We start from the raw sequence: 13,949 nt of genomic DNA on the forward strand, positions 1-13,949 counted from the left end.
CTCACTCTCAGAAAGGTATGTATTACCCGTGCTAATTCCATTTGCTCACACTAATCACAGGCAGAAAAAGTTCTTCACTTTGAACCTGGGACCAAAAATGTGACGGCTCTTCTGACTGAAGCGAAAGGACTGGAAGCCAGAGTGATCATCCTCTCCGCTAGGTAAGTTGGCGACCAGGACACCCTGGCCTCTGTACTGTCTGACATTTGTTTTCTATACACAGGAAATGCCCTGGGGTCAAGTCCAGACAGGCATACATGCAGAGATCTCCCCCGATGAACTTTTTAAATATTTTTTTTATTTTCAGATTATTCCCTGATTGAAATATATTCTGATAATGGAATAACAGCATTAATCTACACAGAGCGCCAAGTTTATTGTTGGCTAGAATGATATGCCTTATGGTGTTTATCCTCTTCTTTTTTTTTATCTAAGCGCATCCTTAATATTGTAATAGGTTTCCCATTGGTTGTAAAATTCTTCTCATATTTATATTGTCTATCTATCTATGATATTCAAAAAAAAAAAGATGAGGCAGCTCTACAAAGTAGGTGAAGGGTGTGAGACCCGTTTATTCCCAAGTAGCAACGTTTCAGCCCAGCTCAATGAGGCCTTTGTCAGGCACCCTTCACCTAATTTGGAGTGCTCCTTCATCATTCATTCTTTGAATATTGTATATGGAATCTTTGTCTGGAATCGCACCCTTACACCTGGACTGTGCTGCTGTTTCTTTTTGCATATTCTATCTATCAGGGGCGTAGCTAAAGGCTTATGGGCCCGGGTGCAAGAGTTCAGCTTGGGCCCCCCTTCCCGTCAGCCTTCATGCTGCCTAACGGCACCCACCACCCCCATGCCAAATTCTTTACCTAACCCCTTCCCTCCAGCCAGAGATGTAACTTGACCAGCATGCACTTTCTATAATACCAGTGTCTTCTTATGTGACACAAGGGTCTTTGGGCCCCCACAGGCTCCTGGGCCCTGTAGCGACTGCTACCTCTGCACCCCCTATAGCTACGCCCCTGCTATCTATCTATCATATTTATCTATCATCTTTCCATCTCTCTGTCTCTCTCTCTAATCTGACTATCCATCCGGTATCTCATCTCTCTCTTCATCTATCTAGGCATGGGATTCTGCCAGTTCCCTCTAGTTCTACGGTTGTTAAAATTACAACTGGATCGGAGAACCATGTCACCGGCTGAGTCCCGATCCAGTGCTTTGGTGACATAAGGGCAGCTGGAGATGTTCACTTCCATTGCTTTGCGTGCTGCTGATAGTTTAGCTCATTAGGCTACTTCCACACTAGCAGGGTTCAGCAAAAACGCTTCCGTTACTGATAATACAACCATCTGCCTCCGTTATGATCGGATCCGGTTGTATTATCTTTAACATTGCCAAGACGGATCCGTCATGAACTCAATAGGGGACGGATCAGTTTTCTATTGTGTCAGAGAAAACGGACACGTCCTCATTCACTTGCATTGGTGGTCATGCCGGATCTGTCTTGCTCCGCATCCCAGGACGGAAAGAAAACTACAACATGTTGCGGTTTGCTCTCCGGTATGGGAATGCAACTAAACGAAACGGAATGCATTTTGGAGCACTCCGTTCTGTTTAGTTCAGTTTTGTCCCCATTGACAATGAATCGGGACAAAACGGAAGTGTTTATTTCCCGGTATTGCTAGTGTGAAAGTAGCCTGTGTGTGTGTAGTGTATATATGGTGTATTTATGTATGTATACCATGTATAGGGTGTATGTACAGTACAGACCAAAAGTTTGGACACACCTTCTCATTCAAAGAGTTTTTTCTTTATTTTCAGGACTATGAAAATTGTAGATTCACACTGAAGGCATCAAAACTATGAATTAACACATGTGGAATTATATACATAACAAAAAAGTGTGAAACAACTGAAAATATGTCATTCTAGGTTCTTCAAAGTAGCCACCTTTTGCTTTGATTACTGCTTTGCACACTCTTGGCATTCTCTTGATGAGCTTCACCTGAAATGGTCTTCACTTCACAGGTGTGCCCTGTCAGGTTTAATAAGTGGGATTTCTTGCCTTATAAATGGGGTTGGGACCATCAGTTGCGTTGTGGAGAAGTCAGGTGGATACACAGCTGATAGTCCTACTGAATAGACTGTTAGAATTTGTATTATGGCAAGAAAAAAGCAGCTAAGTAAAGAAAAACGAGTGGCCATCATTACTTTAAGAAATGAAGGTCAGTCAGTCCGAAAAATTGGGAAAAATTTGAAAGTGTCCCCAAGTGTAGTCCCAAAAACCATCAAGCGCTACAAAGAAACTGGCTCACATGCGGACCGCCCCAGGAAAGGAAGACCAAGAGTCACCTCTGCTGCGGAGGATAAGTTCATCCGAGTCACCAGCCTCAGAAATCGCAGGTTAACAGCAGCGCAGATTAGAGACCAGGTCAATGCCACACAGAGTTCTAGCAGCAGACACATCTCTAGAACAACTGTTAAGAGGAGACTGTGTGAATCAGGCCTTCATGGTGGAAGATCTGCTAGGAAACCACTGCTAAGGACAGGCAACAAGCAGAAGAGACTTGTTTGGGCTAAAGAACACAAGGAATGGACATTAGACCAGTGGAAATCTGTGCTTTGGTCTGATGAGTCCAAATTTGAGATCTTTGGTTCCAACCACCGTGTCTTTGTGCGACGCAGAAAAGGTGAACGGATGGACTCTACATGCCTGGTTCCCACCGTGAAGCATGGAGGAGGAGGTGTGATGGTGTGAGGGTGCTTTGCTGGTGACACTGTTGGGGATTTATTCAAAATTGAAGGCATACTGCACCAGCATGGCTACCACAGCATCTTGCAGCGGCATGCTATTCCATCCGGTTTGCGTTTAGTTGGACCATCATTTATTTTTCAACAGGACAATGACCCCAAACACCTCCAGGCTGTGTAAGGGCTATTTGACCATGAAGGAGAGTGATGGGGTGCTGCGCCAGATGACCTGGCCTCCACAGTCACCGGACCTGAACCCAATCGAGATGGTTTGGGGTGAGCTGGACCGCAGAGTGAAGGCAAAAGGGCCAACAAGTGCTAAGCATCTCTGGGAACTCCTTCAAGACTGTTGGAAGACCATTTCAGGTGACTACCTCTTGAAGCTCATCAAGAGAATGCCAAGAGTGTGCAAAGCAGTAATCAAAGCAAAAGGTGGCTACTTTGAAGAACCTAGAATATGACATATTTTCAGTTGTTTCACACTTTTATGTTATGTATATAATTCCACATGTGTTAATTCATAGTTTTGATGCCTTCAGTGTGAATCTACAATTTTCATAGTCATCAAAATAAAGAAAACTCTTTGAATGAGAAGGTGTGTCCAAACTTTTGGTCTGTACTGTATATGTAAACGTGTTGTGATGTCGCGTGTCCGCTGTTGAGTAGGGAACCTGTTGTTAAAAATTTGAATCCCACCCCTGTATCTATCTATTTATCTACAAAAAGAGAAGAGAAGGCAGCACTCCAGGTAGTAAGGAAAAGTGGACGATTTATTCACCCAACCAGCAGCAACGTTTCAGCTCTCACAATGGAGCCTTTATCCAGCAGCTGGATAAAGGCTCCATTGTGAGAGCTGAAACGTTGCTGCTGGTTGGGTGAATAAATCGTCCACTTTTCCTTACTACCTGAATAAAGGCTCCATTGTGAGAGCTGAAACGTTGCTGCTGGTTGGGTGAATAAATCGTCCACTTTTCCTTACTACCTGAATAAAGGCTCCATTGTGAGAGCTGAAACGTTGCTGCTGGTTGGGTGAATAAATCGTCCACTTTTCCTTACTACCTGGAGTGCTGCCTTCTCTTCTCTTTTTGTCTACAATTGGGTCCTTGGTCTCCGGTCCCCTAGGAGGATTGTTTGCACCCCCATATAAAAAGTTTGTGTGCTGCTACTTTTCTTTTCTCTTCTATCTATTTATCTATCTATCTATTTGTCTATCTATAATATAGTATGAACGGCACTGCACGTCCAAAAAAGCAGAAGGGTGCCAGCGGATGTTGAAGTGATCCAATCTCCAAAAGTGCAGAAATAAAAATATTCCACGGCACTCCACTATCTATCTCATATCTCTATCTCTCTAATATCTTTATCGATCTATCTATTCTTTCTCTATCCACCCCATAGCTATCTCATATCTCTCTATTGTTATTTCATATCTCTCTCTAATTTTGTCTATCTCTCCATTCTCTATCTGTTCTATATCTATCCATCTCTCTTTGTCTCTATCATCTATTTGTCACGGTGGGGAGTAGGGGAAACCCCCCACCATATAATGAAAGGAATACAGGAAGTAACCAGGCCTGTAAGCAAGGATGCAGAAAATTAAAACCTCCAATACAACCCTCATCCTAGCCCTGATCTCCTGACCGTATGAGCGCCCCCTAATGGTGGGAGGACTCATACACTGGAACCTGGGCCCTACTGACTCTAACGAACCCCAGCATAGGGGTCAGGAAAAGGAGACTACCGGTTCCTCAAGGACTGGGCAGGTTAACCCAAGAAAGGAGCAGCGCTCCATCACCAAACAAGGCTGGAGTACAACTGACTCCAGCCTGGAAGCCACAGGTAAAATAAACCTCCTGGCCACACCCAGGACACAGCTAAATCCCCACCACCTAGATAATTAACCCTCCGGCATAAGACAGGGAAGGCCCAAGGAGAAAGGAGGAGGCACCTACATGCTGTAACCACAACAGGTTGCCGCTGGCAACAGCATGCATGGCAACCATGTCACGGCGCACACCAAAGGCCGTGACACTATTTGTCTATCTATCTCATATTTATCTATCTATCCGTCCTCTTTATGTGACAGATTAATCTGTACTGGCTCAATATATTCCTGGGTGGCACCATACCCACTATTAGCCAGTAAAATCCATGACTATTGCACCTGTTCTGGTTGGCAGCTCACAAACTGTCTGTCTATCCACACTGCAGAGACGACAGATCCAAATGACATCAATATTAAACATTTTGGAGGTACTGCCGATACATGTTCCTGAGTAACATGGCAACTACTCCTGGCACATCTCCATGTTCACTCCTCTGATGTAAACCATATGGTAACTCTACCCTAACTGTGCCCTGTTTACCCACTTTGTTATCTCTTGCACTCATTTGTATAGAAGGTAAATATTCCTTTGGTTCATGTTGAGACTTGTAGCACAACAACCTCCCACTCAACGAACGAGTCCAGTGCCATGGCAGAAGTGATAAGGGAGCTGACGGTCAATGCCACCTAGGGTGGCGGGCCTCTGATGGCTTGATATGGTGATATTATCTTTGTGTCACTTTCCTTTCAGCGAGGATGATGCCAGCACGGTATACAAAACAGCGGCGGTTCTGGAAATGACCGGCCCCGGCTATGTCTGGTTGGTGGGAGAACGGGAGATCTCAGGAAGTGCCTTGCGATATGCTCCAGACGGTAATGTAATGCAGCGAACAAGATTTTGTTAGTTTTTAAATGCATTTTAGGCAATGGCCGTAATGGGAAGGTCGGAAATGACAGTATCATTGGGTGCCTCCTAATAATGATTTCACTCTTCTTCCCCCAGGAGTCATAGGTCTCCAGCTAATTAACGGGAAAAACGAGTCTGCGCATATCAGTGACGCAGTCGCGGTCGCGGCTCAGGCGATTCATGAACTTTTTGAGAAGGAAAATATTACTGACCCTCCAAGAGGTTGTGTTGGGAATACCAACATATGGAAAACAGGGCCGCTCTTTAAGAGGTGCTTATATGTCTACCGTGGTTGAAGGATCTGCTCCCTACATGACAGTCCCTTCTGTAACTTACTAGACATGAGCAGTGTCAGGCAGGGGTGCACCTAGCCTTTATGCTGCCTGAGGCAAAAACTGAAATGGCGCCCCAAACCCCCAATGCCAATTTCTTAACCTAACCCCTTCCCTCCAGCCTTACTGTTAAAGACATACTTGGAAAACATTACATACAGAGCCACAAAACATACAGGGTAATACACCGCCACATACTGTGCTTCCCAATACTATACTACATAAACAGATAATCCCCCCATCTAGCCTGAGGCAAACGCCTCACCTCGCCTCATTGATGGTGCACCCCTGGTGTCAGGTTATTCATGCTTCCTGTGATAACACTTCCGCTCTGTGGATCCAAAAACCATGCATCTCAAGGGTCACATATTTCAAAGACCACCTTATTAGGACACAAGGACCTCATAGAAAGAGTCCTATGAACCAGAGCTGGTTGCAATCAGCTCCTATGCCGTATTTTGAATCGCCCCATGTAATATTACATTTCCTCTGCAAGTTCCCGATGCACAATGGGTGGTCTACATGAGACAACCTTATAACTACCACAATTTAGGCAAGTTGCGATGGGGACATTAATGTGGATGTTGACATATCCATATCAGGTCCTTATGGCAAAGCCTAGGAAGGAAGTGTTGTCATGAGGACATAAGAGTATGGATGGCTTACATACACTCCTCAACACTGAAACTGTAACACTAAGAAGGAAAAGTCATGTAATTCTGGAAATCACAGGATGGATAGACATGTTAATGATATGCAAATAATAAATCTAAATGAAATGAAAACAAAATACTCAAAACATCTAGATTTATCCACTATGGAGTATGAGCACCACGTGCAGAAATCCACGTGCTTCTATCAGTGACATTACTAATGGTTTCTGAGAAATGTTCTGCCGCGCTGAATGCAATTGGGCACGGAAATCATCAAGATCCGCTGCTTACAATTGCCAATCAATGATGTCCTAGAGATGCTGTAGGCCATGGTAGTACGTTTAGGCAATGCAGGCTGCTCACAGTAGTACGAGCAACATGAAACCTTGCATTATCCTGTTTATAAACAGATCCTGGGACACTTTGGAGAAATGGCCGTACCACTGGTTCCACGACCAAATCAATGTAACGCCGAGCTGTTAGTACCTGAAAGGTGTACATTATGCCACCCCACACCATAGGGAGTAGGACCAGTGTGGCATTCCCTTGTGACGCCCTCTTTATGCCATTGCTCAAATGGTCTCCAGACCAATTTCATTGCATCGAGACAAAAGCGAGACTCATCACTGAAGATGACAGCTCTCCATTCCAGCCTCCATTGCCATCTTGCTTTGCACCATGATAGCCTTGGGAGTAGTGGCGTGAGGTCAGTGGATCACCTGTAGCTGGACCTCTGGCTCGTAGCCCAATGTTGTGCAGACGCCTTCTGATGGTTTGTGTACATGCTGTTTGCTGCCCTAGGCTTGGGATATGATGTCCAATTTAATTTGCAGAACAGAATGGATCACTAGGCCTCATTCTTCTAATCAGATGATCTGTCCGAGTAGAGGTTCTACTCTCTGCACCCCTTGCTGTCATTCTAGTCCGTTGTTGCTCTCCCAACCACTGGGACACGCAGCGTTGACCAGTGCTGACATATCGGCCTAGGCACATAGCGATCTGCTGGTGTGATAAACCAAGGGCTCTCAGCTCAAGGATTCAGTCCCTCTCAGTTTGTGATAGGTGGTGATCACTGTCATGTCGATGAACAGGAGACATCACACAATCATCTCACATGACTTGATCTGATTTATGAGGTTTCATGTGGCCAAAAAACTTTGCTTTCAATCTGCTTTTTATGCCCCTCCCACATGTCACAGATTGGAGCTAGGTGCTTGAAAATGTCATCTGCATATATTAGGACACCTGCTATTTTCTCGATTTGCAAAACCTTGTCTTTCTTGGTGTTGCAATTTCAATATTGCGGAGTGCATAAAAATCAAGTATAAAAATTGTCCTGGGGAAATATCTGGTTACTACAAAAATTACCATGTTGAACTTTTTGTGAATTGACCAGGCCTAACACACAGCAAACCATGAAAACCTTCCATGATTTCCAATCTATATTTTGTCGCTATAGGGTGCTCATGTCTTCCAAGTATCCTGAGGGAGTAACAGGACGAGTGGAGTTTAATGAGGACGGAGACAGGAAATTTGCTAATTATAGCATCATGAATCTGCAGAATCGGAAACTTGTTCAAGTCGGCATCTTCAACGGGAGTCATGTGAGTCGGAAATCTGGCATGGGGTTATGCAAATACAATATAGAAGAATACTGAAATCAAAGGGGATCTGGGGATCAGGGGCGTAGCTAAAAGCTCATGGGCCCTGGTGCAAGAGTTCAGCTTGGGCCCCCGTCCCTCAGTGCTTGTTGGCAAGGGGCAGGGGAGCACGTATTCTTCCTGCTGCCTGAGGCAAACATTGAAAGGGCACCCCCTCATGCCAAATTCTTAACCTAACCCCTTCCCTCCAGCCAGAGGTGTAAATTGACCAGCATGCACTTTCTATAATGCCAATGTCTTATGTGGCACAAGGGTCTTTGAGCTCCTCAGGCACCTGGGCCCGGTAGCGACTGCTACCTCTGCACCCCCTATAGCTACACCCTCTGCTGGGGATCTTTAACCTCCCCTGCACATTTGGGTTTAAAGCTAGATTTTGTTAATACTATATTTTTGCATTTTTCTTCTTTTTCTATTTATTTATTACATATATTTTTAGTATTTTTTTTTTATAATTCATCATCTCTTGTGAAGTGTCTTTGTCTTAGATATATTCTTTGGTTATTTTGTTATTTTTCTTTTTTTACTCTTAACTCTTATTTTTCCTGCTCTGCCCTTTCATCTTTCCTAGGCCGATGGAGGTTGATGATGTGATTTATTATTTTTTTTCCCCAGATTTTACAAAATGAAAGAAAAATCATTTGGCCGGGCGGTGAAACGGAGAAACCGCAAGGTTACAAAATGTCAACCAATTTAAAGGTAAAGGTTGAAGTTTTCCTTCAGCAATACCACGTTATGCTGTAGTTTCTTTGAGTTTTCCGCTTTTTACATTAACACTAATATATTATGATAAAATATTATGTCCCAAAAATTTTGGAGCCCACTGACACTTCAGTTAATAATCTCCACTGAGTGTCCCAAACGCATCGGTGCAGGAAACACTTGCTGACTTGTGCAAGATAATCCAAGTAGAAAAAAAAAGTTTCCAATTCTTTTATTCAAAAACATAAAAAAAAAGCATGATGAACACTTCAGATAAAATTGATTCACTGTCCAGGGCATAAGGAGGTGGAGCATGACACAGGGAATCCAAGGAACACTTAGGTCATGCTCCACCCCCTTTGACCCGCACTAGGCATAACAGAGAATCAGCTTTGCCAGGACTCTCCCTTTCAATTGTTCCTCACTGTTTCACCCACAGATAGTTACCATTCATCAGGAACCCTTTGTGTATGTGAAATCAGCTCTGCCGGACGGCTCCTGCAGGGAGGAATATGCCATAACCGGGGACCTCATAAAAAAAGTTCCATGTTCAGGACCCAATGATACCATTCCAGGTAGAGGCTTCCCTCGGTGACTCAGATCTGTAATTGATAGTATTATCCTTATGCCACATTCTGATCTCCATCGCTCTGTTATCAGGTCGCCCCACCGTACCCCAGTGCTGTTACGGTTTCTGCATCGACTTATTGCTGAAACTTGCCAAAGAGATGAATTTCAATTACGAGTTTCACCTAGTGGCTGATGGGAAGTTTGGCACCCAGGAGCGGGTGAGTTGCTTACATTATTTGCGTCCATTATTTTGTACATTTTACATATTCACCAAATAACGCAACTGCCCCTTTTTCACTGAATGGTACCGCAGGGGAGGACCTTATGCAAATATGAGCAAAAGTGGGCGTTTTTGGAAACAAATGATACATGCTACCCAAAATGGGGATTATTCTATATTAAAGTGGTATACCTACTATAAATGAAAAACATTTAAGCTCTTTGCTGTCTTACATTTAGACCATTTTGTACGCCTAAAACAGGTGCTGGCCCATCCCCTTCCCCGCCCATTCCACGCCCACATTTTTTTAGACCTGGCGTGAGCGGTTACCTTTGCACCACAATCTGCGCCAGAAGTACGCCTAATTTAGGCATATTTCTGTTTAATAAATGACCCCCTGGTCATTAGTAAGAGCCTCATGATTTTTAATGGCCAGTCCACGATCGGTTCCTCCCTGTCGTGGATGGACCCTCTAATCCGATTTGCGCTGGCTAAAGCAAAGTGTGCAATCTAAGGGATTCGGTGGTAGTCACCCTTTAATCCCCAGGTTGTGACACTTGGAGTAGTTTTAGATTGGAGACAATAGTTTATCGGAAGAGTAGTGATCGGGCTGCATCCAGAGGCCGGAACTAAGTTAAAATAGGCCACTGGGGATGTCAATTTCAGGGTTACCTTGGTTGAGAAAAGCAGCCTGGATGGGGCTTCTGAGAATGAAAAGAGGTAGGGGTTGCTTGTTGTCTACCAACCACACACCTAGATGCAGGAAGAGGAAAGTTCTCCAGGTTACCTAGCATCTGCACGTCTACTATGGCCAGGATCGGGGAAAGCTCCTCATAGGGGCGGCCCAAGGTAAGGTATTGGACCCTGTTTATACCCTACCCCGTTGGTGCAACCAGGTGATGTAACCAAATATATATCATGCGCGCATTTGGGCCTATATCCATGTATACTTGTGAAGAACAGCTGCGTGAGGGCATTTGGCTCAATGAAGTGTCTGAGCCCTCAGGCCGAGCGGGACAGCATGCCTCTGGCTCATCCACTTGTCAGATTACATGCAGCTGCTGGCAGATTAATCTGGGATAATACCTGACAAATTCACTTTGCCTCTTCTTTTCTGTCAGATGTTCCTAATGGTATAAACTTGCCCTTTGTAATCATCTTAGATTAATCTGATAAGTGCGTTCGCCCGGGGAACGGGAGTAAAATGTGTGAGTCGTCTTGTTTCAGGTTAATAACAGTAATAAGAAAGAATGGAACGGGATGATGGGCGAGCTACTGAGCGGACAAGCCGACATGATCGTCGCCCCGCTGACCATCAACAACGAGTGCGCTCAGTACATCGAATTCTCCAAGCCCTTCAAGTACCAGGGGCTGACCATCCTTGTGAAAAAGGTATGTAGGGTAGGAAATAGCAGGGGTGGACATAGAGGAGAGTGGGTCCCCAGAACTAAAGCAATTTCTGGTCCTCTCCTGGTGCTCATTAAGATAACGGTCTGGGGCACGCTAATCATCCTACAATTTCACTCTCCATTGACTTATTTACCATGTCCAGGTTTACACTACCCATAGACCAAATGGACTTGGTCCCCCTTTCTTCTTTGGCCCCATAGAAGCTGTCTTGTCGGGTTCTGTATTATACAGGCCCTTGGGATTTAGAATCTTTGAAACCAGTAGAGTCCACTTTATGGGAGTCACGGTGGGTAGGATCTATGGGGCCCCAGTAGTGATGATCGGTCAGGAGAGAACGGAGGCATTGTACATATTTATGGCATGTACCGCAATGTAGCCTGTACCGGGAGGTAACTTCTCCCACTAGCTCAGAGGTATTAGGGCATATGAAGTTTTAAATGGGTTGTGTCACTTCAGCAAGTGACATTTATCAGGTAGAGAAAGTTAATACAAGGCACTTACTAATGTATTCTGATTCTCTATATTGCTTCCTTTGCTGGCTGGATTCATTTTTCCACCACATTATACACTGCTCGTTTCCATAGTTACGACCACCATGCAATCCATCAGCAGTGGCCGTGCTTGCACACTATAGGAAAAAGTGCCGGCCTCTCTGGTGGCGGGGACCGTGAGAGCCGGTGCTTTTTCCTATAGTGTGCAAGCATGACCACCGCTGATGGATTGCAGGGTGGTCGTAACCATGGAAACAAGCAGTGTATAATGTGATTAATATAAATCTTATTTTATTAAATAAAATTAATCAAGCCGGCAAAGGAGGGAATATGGACAATGATGAAAGATTAGTAAGTGCCTTGTATTAACTTTCTCTCCATAATAAATGCCATTTGCTGAAGTGAGAGGACCCCTTTAAGTTCCCATTTATCAATTGTGTTGCATAGCAATAAGGCTTAAAGGGATATGTGTGATCGGTGTGGATTGAACTTCTGGGGCATCCACAGGACAAGCTGATAAGTATATGATTGGAAAGGGGAAGACCACTGAGACACCCACAATCACTAGAGTGGGACCACAGTCCCTGTTTTTCTAGAGTGGTGGTCATGCATGATCTCTACTGCTCCATTCAAATCAAGGTCTACTACACTGACCTCCTTCTACAGGGGAATCAGTGCCAATGCACCAAACTTTGAATGAACCAATCCTTCCAATAACCCTTTGATCCGGCTAATACTACAGTAGAGTCCTGAGTGGGGTTGCATCTTCTTCTATAATGTCCATAGCCCAAGAGAATGTCTATTGGGGTTGGGGCAACCCACTGAAGGCCTTCTCCAGGAACAGAAAAGTGCAGTTTATACAATTTATATAGACTTCTTTGTGTGTGTAACTACCAGGTGAATATCTAGACAAAAACAACTCTACATAGCAAAGAAGTAAAGAAAAACGTTCATTTTGTAGGGTAAAAATAGCAATGTAAAAAATTTCAAATATTAAGAGAAAAATGTAAAAAATCTAAACATTCAGCTTTCAGGTATTTTACTCAAATCACTCAATGGGGTGCATACTTAAAGGGTTTCTGCACTTTCATTTAACTAATGATCTATCCTCTGGATAGATCATCAGCTTCTGATCGGCGGGGGTCCGACACCCAGGACCCCCGCCGATCAGCTGTTTGAGAAGGCAGCGGCGCTCCAGCAGCGCAGCGGACTTCTCAATGTTTACCGCCGGCCCACTGACGTCACGACTAGTATCAACTGGCGTGGGCGGGGCTAAGCTCTGTTCACTTGAATGGAGCTTAGCCCCGCCCACGCTAGTTGATACTAGTCGTGACGTCAGTGGGCCGGCGGTAAACAGTGAGAAGGCCGCAGCGCTGCTGTTCACAGTAATGAGCCCAGCAGCTACACCTGGGTTCTTCTTAGGCTGGGTGAATATCTTTTACTGGAGTGTGGGGGGAATGGCATGTCCCACTACCAACCGGCATGCCATTCTATTAAAATCCAGTCCATAAAATACTGTAGAATAAAAATTCCTCAGAAAGCTACAATTTGCTGAAACAACACAACTTTCTTGATTCTTTTTACCTCACCCATCTGAGCAATCTTAGTGAGATATACACCACCTCCAGTACGGACTATGCTAGTACAACCTATGCATCTCCTTTATAGTAATATAGATAATGAGTATATTTTCTTGGGTCCTTACAGGAAATCCCCAGGAGTACACTGGATTCATTTATGCAGCCTTTCCAGAGTACTCTATGGCTCTTGGTCGGACTCTCTGTACATGTGGTGGCCGTTATGTTGTATCTACTGGATCGGTTCAGGTCAGTCCTACAAGATGATTTCTGTTCTCTGGCAATCTGTTCACTGTACTTGTAGGAAGCGCTGGTAACATAACTTCATAGTTTTGACCTAACGGTCATTGATCCCTGTTATCGTTTCACCTTGGACTCTAGAGGTAGTGATAAATGTGATAATGTGGCCTTAGAAGCTGAGCATCAACATATCACACCATTCCTGGTTGGGTTTGGTCTGGAGTTGTTTGTATCTTCTATGACCTTAGTACAGCGATTAATAGCATAATATTTTCATTATGAACGTGCTTCGCATACCCTGACTTACCCATTGCATTACCTTTCCTCCCAGTCCATTTGGCCGTTTTAAAGTGAACACTGAGGAGGAAGAGGAGGATGCCCTCACACTGTCTTCTGCTATGTGGTTCTCCTGGGGTGTCCTGCTGAACTCTGGAATTGGAGAAGGTGACTTCAACGTAGACCTGTGTGATAGATGTAAAAGTATTCATCATTAGTGGTGACTTGGGATGGACCACATTTTCCCCCGGGTAGATTCTAGTGCTCATTATCGCGCCCCCTTCCCCCCGCCCCCCAGGGGCACTACTCAGATCTTTTTTGTGAGATTTAGATATTG

General features: G+C 44.5%; 1 protein-coding gene across 4 annotated transcripts in view; it reads left to right on the top strand.

Moving 5' to 3' along the window:
* The window catches only part of LOC122946147 (glutamate receptor ionotropic, NMDA 1-like), a 92,296-nt gene that overhangs the window by 43,474 nt on the left and 34,873 nt on the right, over window positions 1–13,949 (top strand). For all 4 annotated transcript variants that reach the window (XM_044305548.1, XM_044305550.1, XM_044305549.1 and 1 more), the window contains 10 exons: window positions 61–161; window positions 5,328–5,449; window positions 5,580–5,754; window positions 7,928–8,072; window positions 8,742–8,825; window positions 9,268–9,409; window positions 9,489–9,616; window positions 10,846–11,010; window positions 13,227–13,345; window positions 13,668–13,780. In XM_044305548.1, the coding sequence (XP_044161483.1) occupies window positions 61–161; window positions 5,328–5,449; window positions 5,580–5,754; window positions 7,928–8,072; window positions 8,742–8,825; window positions 9,268–9,409; window positions 9,489–9,616; window positions 10,846–11,010; window positions 13,227–13,345; window positions 13,668–13,780 (1,294 nt within the window). The remainder of the gene's footprint in view (window positions 1–60; window positions 162–5,327; window positions 5,450–5,579; window positions 5,755–7,927; window positions 8,073–8,741; window positions 8,826–9,267; window positions 9,410–9,488; window positions 9,617–10,845; window positions 11,011–13,226; window positions 13,346–13,667; window positions 13,781–13,949) is intronic.

This window comes from Bufo gargarizans, chromosome 9, assembly GCF_014858855.1.
Source record: "Bufo gargarizans isolate SCDJY-AF-19 chromosome 9, ASM1485885v1, whole genome shotgun sequence".
NCBI lineage: Eukaryota > Metazoa > Chordata > Amphibia > Anura > Bufonidae > Bufo > Bufo gargarizans.